The 8,856-nt window shown below is 37.9% G+C and overlaps 2 protein-coding genes across 2 annotated transcripts; one reads left to right on the forward strand and one right to left on the reverse strand.

Moving 5' to 3' along the window:
* On the reverse strand, nucleotides 1–1,746 carry EV154DRAFT_584531 (uncharacterized protein; the record flags this gene model as incomplete). The annotated part of the gene is made up of 1 exon (XM_051606740.1): nucleotides 1–1,746. One exon carries the CDS (start codon nucleotides 1,744–1,746, stop codon nucleotides 1–3), a length of 1,746 nt encoding a protein of 581 aa, XP_051450131.1.
* Nucleotides 1,747–7,922: 6,176 nt separating this feature from the next.
* EV154DRAFT_488807 (uncharacterized protein) lies at nucleotides 7,923–8,856 on the forward strand (the record flags this gene model as incomplete). The annotated part of the gene is made up of 4 exons (XM_051599183.1): nucleotides 7,923–7,941; nucleotides 8,000–8,190; nucleotides 8,221–8,449; nucleotides 8,525–8,856. The coding sequence occupies 4 exons, from the start codon at nucleotides 7,923–7,925 to the stop codon at nucleotides 8,854–8,856; spliced, it is 771 nt and encodes a 256-aa protein (XP_051450132.1).

Raw genomic sequence — 8,856 nt, forward strand, 5'->3', positions numbered from 1 at the left:
CTAATTGTTTTCGTTGTTAGAACGAATATTTGTTAACATGTGATACTTTTCAAAAGTTTCTTCCAAATGCTTTCTTCTTTTTTCAGCCGACTCTTCATACAAGGCATGTCTCTCGCGCATCAATTCTCGTCTTCTTTCAGCCATTTCATTCATGGTAGCTCTTCTACTCTCTTCAAGTCTCGTCAAAAAAGCATCACGATCGATTTGTCTTTGTTCACGCTCTTGGACTCCCAATGTCATTATTGTTTGCATAAATTCACGATTGGAAGTCTGAGCATTATTGGCAATTTGTTGAATTCTTTCAATTAGATCAAAGGTAGAATTATTGGCAACATTATTGGTGGTCAAAGAAGGGGCGTTGTTGCTTGAGTCAGAATGAATGGAAGTGGAGCGAGGGTTAGAAATATTTGATGAGGAACGATTGGAGGAGGCACGATGGAGTGAGGAACGATTGGATGTGGAAGGGTTAGATGCTGACGGGTTTGGCGTGATAGGATTGGAATTAGCAGAAGTACAAATATTGGCATCAGGTGTAATTGGAGATGATGAAGGGGGACGAATATTGCTTGACTCTGCATCTGAGTCGGATGAATTGCTATGCTCGTTGGTTATATCTTCGACGAAGAAAGAGCTTTCTCTTGCTAACCGGGGAAGAGGAGTGTTAAGAGATGCGCTTGGGTAGCGTTCTCGTCTGGCTTTGTTGATCACCTCTCTTTTAACTTCTGTGTCATCCATATACAAAATTCTACCTAAACCCAGAAGATTTTGTACACCATTGTTTCTATTATGGCGACCAGTTTCAACTGCAGATTGATTTGATTCTACTACTCGTTGAAGATCTTCATCTTGATCAATATTATATATGTGAATACCAGTCTCCTCCATGTTAACTGTTTCGAACAAAATCTGAGGATTGATACTGGGATCATCTCTTGTAATGGCACCCACAGCAGCATAGTACTCTTCATCTTCAGGTGATTCACCCCCATTTCCAGTAACACGAGTCTCGTCACGTCTTGTTGTATATCTTCTTCTCATTCCAGCCCATTGTGTTTGCATCTGCTCTGATGTAACTTTCTCTGCAAAAAGTTTTTCGGCGTCGGTGGGGTTACTCTCCAATAGTTTCTTTTTCATCAAAATTGTAGAATACTTCCAAATACGTTTCCTCATGTTCGTATCACTTCTTTCAACTAGAACAAGGTGCGTCTCCGTGGTAATTTCCAGCAAGATATCCTTGGCCTTCTTCGGCCATACCAAATAACTGCGACTTGTAGTTCCACCTTCACTGGGCTCTTCGACAATTGCATTGTCTGACGTATTGACAGGTGGCTGGGAAATGGGAACATTTGTAGATACTTGATTAACGGGATCACTAGCTCGTTGTTCAATTATATTAGTGTTAGCTGGTACCTGACTTTCAATAGCTGTTTGTCCATCGAAGTTGACAGAGACCCAGTTGTTTGCTCCTGTGGCTGTACTAGGTCCTCTAGATCTTCCTCCTCTACCTCTGGTACCTCTAGCTCTGGTACCTCTCGTACCTCTAGTGCCTCTGCTACCACCTGTACCTCTAGAGGAGGTAACGCTTCTGGACTCATTCATAGCAATATTGTCGTCGATGGTATGACTATCTCTGGTGGTGTTGCCGATGGTATTGGTGTTGTTGTTAATTTGATTATTACCGATGTTATTGCTGTTGATTTCCATTTCGTTGGTTATATCCGTAACAGTAGTCGAAAAATTGTTCATTATAAAGTAAGTTGTATCAAAGAAGATAGAAAAATGAAAGAGGATAAAATAAATTCAAAATAAAAATTCGCTTTGCATGATTTTTATTTCATTTTATCATTTTATCACTTCCTTTTTGAGCTTCTATTTTTCAATTTAGGATCAAATCGATCCTAATTTCATTTTTTATTTTTTGTCCCTTTTTGTAAAAGAATTAAATTTGACGAATTGGGAATTTATTTATTTTTATCAATTTGGTCATTATCATTCGTTATATATAAAAAAAAATTAATTTCAAATTAAAAAAATTCAACTTGAGAGGACCTATTATAATATTGATACATGTCTGTTGCTTCGACCTGCGCTTCGCTTGGCCGCGCAAAAAAAAAAAAAAAAAAAAAAAGAACAGTCCGAAATACTAAATATGGTATATACTGCAAAGTCAAAACAATCATTATAATATTGATAATAATAAAAAATATGTAATTCCCTTTTTCTCAGATCTTTCAAGCTAGCTATTAATATTCAATTTTTTTTTTTTTTTTGGGTTGGGATATATGAAGTTGCTAAACTATACTAAACTAATTGAAGATTCTTCGATACCAGGGCTGGGTGTGCACCACTTCTTCATCCTTCGCTTCAGCAACCTGTGTATTGTATGTCGTTCCTAACGCAATACTGGTTGCCTCCTCTTCGGATTCCGAAGTGCTATTGTTTTCGTAGAAAAAATTGAATTTTGGATCTTTGTACTGTCATGATGTTGTCTTGAACGCTTAAAGTAATATTTTTTGAACGTGTTTGAGTTCAATCTCCAATTGGCATGCAATTTTACTTTGTCGACTGAATTTCCCAATTCAACTGCTTTTGTACTTGTAGCTGCTATGATTGAATGTGCCGTGTAACCTTCCTTCACGCCTGCTTTGAACATATGGAATTTGACCCAGTTTGCTACAGTACTTGGACGGCAACTAGCCGGTTAGTTTTTCTTCTTCCCAGAATGATTTAAGTACGTAAGAGACATAGTGTGGTATTCTTGAAGATCTACTCGCAGAATGTTCGTGTTCAAGATAAAAAGAGCTAAAGCTCGTATAACGCATAACTCTTTACTATTCTCTCCTTGTAATGTTCCTAACTGTGAGGTTTTTTGTTATGCTTCCTTTGGTTCACGGACATGTATGGTGAACCTTCTAATGTACCATTTTGATATTTTAGCAATACATCTCGATATTGTATTCGTCCAATATCACTTCTAGGACGCCACATGGCATGCATACATAGTAATAAAATAACTTTTTGTTGCAGATCATAAATGTTTAACTGATTTGTAGCTGATAATTGTTGAATAATGTATGTAGTCAAAATATCCAGATCCCATGATTCGATTTTAGTATCTTTCGGAATAGCCACTACTAACCTTCTTTTTGCGTTGAAAAATTGACAAATTTCTTCTACTTCGGCAATAGGTCGTTTCCTTGGATGAATACTATTGAGTAGTGAAGTGATAGCCGATCTATAACCATTCAACATAGATACTTTGAATTCATTACATGAAATCAAAAACCGTAAAATCTGTTACGGGTCGTATGTAGTAGGCTGTCCACCGTTGTTCAAACACCAAACGACATACTTGTTGCATGCTGCATTATATAACTTGTTTGTTGTAGCTCTCATTGTATTATCCAGATGCTCTATTAACTCTTCATTCATACCATTGGTTTTCCTGAAGTTGTGGATAGTCTCCACGCGATCAAACTCCATCGGTTGTTCATCTTCCATACTATTGAGTTTGATATATGTTTCATTTGTAGAATTGTTGGGAACCAAAATTGACTCGTCCAAAGTGGTGTAATGAGAACTGCTTTCTTGGTGCGATCTGTCTTCATCTTCCTCAGTACCTTTGGGATACGTTTCCATGGCGGAAATAAATAGAGGCATTTCCGTTTCCAATTCTGGATGAACGCATCTAATTCCAAAGCAAAATGATCCTCCTTGTAACTCCAATAATCCGGCAATTCGTGACTGTGATTTGCTGCAAACCCATCTATTTTCAATATTCTCCCCCATGTTTGTTGGATATATTGGAACATTTTTTGAGGAATCGATGACTCGTAAATAGGTTTGTTTGTTCGACTCAATTGACCTGCTTTTTACATTTTGAATCCCCGGAATGTGTTGATGAAGAACAGTTAGTTGATGTTGATTGCAGATATCTTGTATCTTCACTGCTAGATTCTGTAATGCAAATGATGCTGTCCCCCCTACTTTCCTCCTGCTTTTGTTACGTATTTTAAAGCTGTCATGTTGTCGCTGTAAATTTTCATAACCGATTTTTTTACCTTTTTTGCATGAATTCGTAGTGCATAATAAATTGGTATTAGTTCCCGAACGTTGATTGAGTCCTCTTTTTCTTCTAAGATCCATAATCCAGCTGTTTGTACCAGATCTGATGTCACTCCCCAACCTATATCCGATGCATCGACGTGTATCTTTAGTGCTGGTTGTGGAACTATTATTTTTTGTATGCGTAATCCGCTCTTCTGTACCAGAAACGTCTTCGACTATTCCATTTCCTCCTTTGTTGCCTGGGATATTCGACACGGTCTGGCCCACAGATTGTGGTTTATGTGAAGGGTCTTTGCTCAATCTCTTTGCACGTGACGAACATGTAATAATGCCTCCCCAATTGCTGGAATTACTGCTGTCATCTTCCCTACAAGACTGGCTATCCAACGACACGACCGTATTTTTGGTAATTCGGCTTGACGAAGTCGTTGTAAAATTTTGTTGATCTTCAATGTTGGTAGAGAAATTGTCATTGTTCCGCTGTTGAATTGAAACCCAAGGAACTCTTGTGTTGTTTTCGGCTCGAATGCACTCTTTACCTTGCTTATCAGAAATCCAAGTTGTTCGAGATGGCTTGTCAATAATTCAATTGAATGTTTCATTTTCTCCTGTGGTGACCTAGGAAGGCTATAGCCATATTAGAGCTAACAAAGGTTTATCCATGCTGATACCATTTGTGATATAAGCTTAACAATAAATGTCATAGTAAGAACTATAAGGATATTACATCACAAGTCTAAGTTAGTACGTCTGAGAAATACTTAAAATTTAGTTTAAACCAAAGAGAGTTAAGAAGACTTAACATTTATTAGAAGAAGACTAAATTAGTGACTATGTAATAATCATATACATTTTTGGTTAATCATTGATAACTTCAAGATAGCACTAGAGATATGAACACAGCAGACAGTCTTTTTATAAATACTCGTACATTTCATTGATTAATAAAGGACAATCTTATAAACAGTCTCAAACTACTTCTATAGTCTTTTTATAATTTGACCTTACCTTAAAACACAACATCTCCTTTGATTTTTCTAGAGTACAAATGTCGTCGAGATAATAAATTACTCTCATACCCTGTGCTCTCACATGTTCTATCGCATATCTCATTAGTTTTGAAAAAACTCTTGGTACAATACTTATACCAAATGCTAATGATGTGTACTGGTAAATTACACCTTTGTTCTCGAACGTTAGATATTGCTGTGATTCGTGATGTATAGGGACTACTACATAAGCGTCTTTTAGATCTATTTTGCAAATATAGTTGTCTTTTTCTATGATATCTCGCAATGCTGGTACGCCTTCCATCTTGAAATGTTGTACTTATAGGAATTGATTTAATTTTGTACAATTGAGAATTGGTTGACGTTTGGTTGCCTCCTGAATGGGGAAAAAGGTTGACAGGTAATTTCTGTTTTGAGTTGGTGAACGTATTATAATACCTGCTTTCAGGAATGTTTGTACTGCTTGATCTGCTGCTAGTAGGTCCTCTTTCGTCATCTTAAATGGTTTCAATTTCCACGGTCGCGGTTCTCGTTCGAACTGTAAGCGGTAACCTGTCTCCACCACGGATATTGGCCATGATAGTGTTTTTTTTACTCCAGTTGTTAAGGAAATGATGAAGACGTCCCCCTGGTTATATTCCATTTTGTGGGATAGAGTAACTGATTTGTTGAGTTTGTGATTGTAAGTGATGTTGAATCAACTTTTGGTGTATGTGATTTTACTGATGTTGAATCAACGCTGTTGTGGACGGAGTTTGAGGCTCCTTCTTCACTGATTGATGTTGTTGGTATTGTTGTTTTCGCTGTTGCATGGAGTTGTCGACTGTTGATGACTTGATTGACCTCTTTCAGGTGTCCATGTTCCTCGACTCTCCCTCTGTGGTGTAAAAAAGGTCTTTCTCCTCTATTTCCATAGTTTCCAGCTCCTCGCCCTCCTCTACTGAAGTTGGTTTTGTTCTTGTTTCGTTTGGTATCACTGGTAACTCGTTGTTTGGACGTTTCTTCGTAGTATTGTTCAATAAATTGATTGTCGAAAGCGTATTTTTGTCGTTACTTTGGGGAGTCTCCAAGTGTTTGAGACTGTAGGGCAATCTAATCGCTTTACTTGTCGCTTCTTTTGCTTCATATTCTTGCTGTTTGGTAGTTCCATATCCGAACACTGCAAGTCGTCTTGCTTTTTCCATAGTGTCATGGAAGACGTCTTCATCGTCGTTTTGCATTCCACTTTCAGTAATATATTGCAGCTGTTCGTACATTTCTGTTGCTGCTCTTGCCTGTGTTTTCGTACTTTCTGTAAGCTTGTATATGGTGGATACGAGTTGTAAAAAATCGATTTTCCACTGTTTGAGCTTACAGATAAAGTTCGGGTTGCTTGTTTCTGGTGTGTTCTAATCCTCATTGTTGTACTTTGGAATGGCCGGTTTATACTTTTGCAATGCTCGTTGTAACTCGGAGTGGTTATAACTGTCGAGTTCTTCGTGATTGCTCGTGGGAATATCTGTTCCCCGGTGTTTTTGTTCAGCTTCGCTTGCTTGATTTTGTTGTAAAACCAGTCAAGTCATCTAACTCATCGGTGTTATAACCCTTAACCGCAGTATATTATCCAACACTAGAGCTTGACCGCAGTACAACCGTAGTACTGCGGAAACATAGTAAAAACATATAAATATCAATCAATTATGATTCAATAAAAATTATCTTTATTTTCAATCAAAAAGTCTGTTAAACAGTTTTAGCGAACGGAATTCTCTATACATAATTCCCTCTAATAACTTTCTCGCCAGTCACTTGGTCTATATTTAACAACCGACTTCAATCTTATTTTAATTTTCTCTGACGCGTCTGGTAACTGTTTCGATGATAGCATCCACTTGTTCTTTTGTACATACTGTTTGTTGGTCCACATTTTGGCTTGTAGAGTGATCATTCATAGTAAATCCACGGTGCGCGGCTTAGAAAGATCTGAGGAAAAAGGGAATTATATATTTTTTATTATTATATATCTGAAAATAAAGCGTGGCTCAGAGAACTTGTACCACTTCGGAATCCGAAGCCGAGGCAACCAGTATTGTGTTAGGAACGACATACAATTCGACGTTATTGTTAATCGCCTATATATATCCATTTAATTTTTTATTCATCTATTTGGCAAAATTGTAACCTTTTACAAAAAAAAATTAAAAAAAACAATAATAAAGTCCTAAATCGGGATCTTTAAAAAAATAATTTTGTTGCTTGTGAGAGCCCTAAGTCAATTAAACAGGACTTAAACAGAGTTAAAGCCTTTTAAAGGTTTAGTCAAACTCTGGGATCCGATTGGTGCCCAGAGTTACACACAATTACAATAATACCAAATGTTGCTCTTGTTGAATACACGAGACATAAATCATTTCGCTTGTCTATGTAGACAGGCACACCCATAAAAAGAGATTCTTACTGGTCTTCTTACTTTATAAAAATGTTAAAGAGCCGTGCAACATAAAAATTAGCAATATTTTGTTTTTTCTTGCTAAAGAAAGACAAGGATACACCTAATCATAGAGGAAGCCATATTACAGTCAGTGCACTTTGGTCTTGTTTAATTTTTAATGACTGAAAAAGGATTCTACCTCAAGGCAGGAATTAAATAATGTATGGATGAGACAGCACAAAGAAAGAACATAGTCTTTCATTTTATTGAAATTGTGGACTACACGCAGCGGTATTCGCTTACAGTGTTAAAAGAGGTCCTTGTTGAGTAGATGGATGAAAGAAAGAACAAACAAATGAGAGTCCTTTTTCTTGGGTGCCATGATTGTAACAAATGACTGTTCCTTGGCAGCTTTACTTTCTTACTAGGCACGTATGGCTATGGACAGTGTTGGTAAAAAACGTATTCAAACGTGTCTTTTTAAAATACTTTTCTTTTTACATAAGAACAGACAGCCGAAATTTCGTTTCAAAAAACCGCGACAAATCCAACGGGCTGTGCTTTATCCCAGGTGCTTTCACCAACAGTGACGAAGGTGTTCTTGAGTTTTCGGGCACCTACAATCTTCAACAGCTGAAGAAGATGTTCTATAATATCCAGATGATTGTGGAGGAGTTTGGTGAACGACCCAGTGACTGTATGGTGAGCAGTCCTAACTATGGCTGGGTCTAGAGCCCCTCTTTGAGATCTGGAGCGGACTTGTGGAGTTGGGGTGCTCCTTTCATAAACCCAGAGAGGTTGAACTGGCGCGATTTGTGTCTCTATAACCGCAACAAGGAACCAACAATAGCTAATTACGCCATGGCATGCTCGATCTTGCTGCGGTATGGACTTGGTTTTGAAGGAGCCACCAGGTTTATGGAGCTGTTTTGGGAAGAGTGTTTTGGGCTACTTCCCTCAAGTTATTTGGTGAAGACAAAAAAAGGAGGGATGAGCGATTTGTCGTGAGACGATAACGAAAGGCTCGGACCATTAGCCGGTAATGTCACTAAGGAATACAACCCTTACACCTGGGTGTCCGAGCTCATTTTATCGCTCATCCCAACACCTTGTCACGACATGCAAGGTAATCTTGGAATGATCAAGGACCTGGTCGTTCTAATCCGTCACAAATACAAGTCATTTGGTTCAAGAGTGGCGTTTTTGGAATTTTTCCTTGCGGAGGTTTTGGAGTTTCAGGAGATTGTTCTCTTCTACGAACGCCTAATGCTGGTGACATTACTCCACACCCGGGTCATCCCTCGGGCTACAAAAGCAAGGTTTATGCGAAAGGATTCTAATCCAAAAATGATTTTCTCACCACTTTAG

This window comes from Mucor mucedo (genome assembly GCF_025094135.1).
Source record: "Mucor mucedo strain NRRL 3635 chromosome Unknown EV154scaffold_289, whole genome shotgun sequence".
Classification (NCBI taxonomy): Eukaryota; Fungi; Mucoromycota; class Mucoromycetes; order Mucorales; family Mucoraceae; genus Mucor; species Mucor mucedo.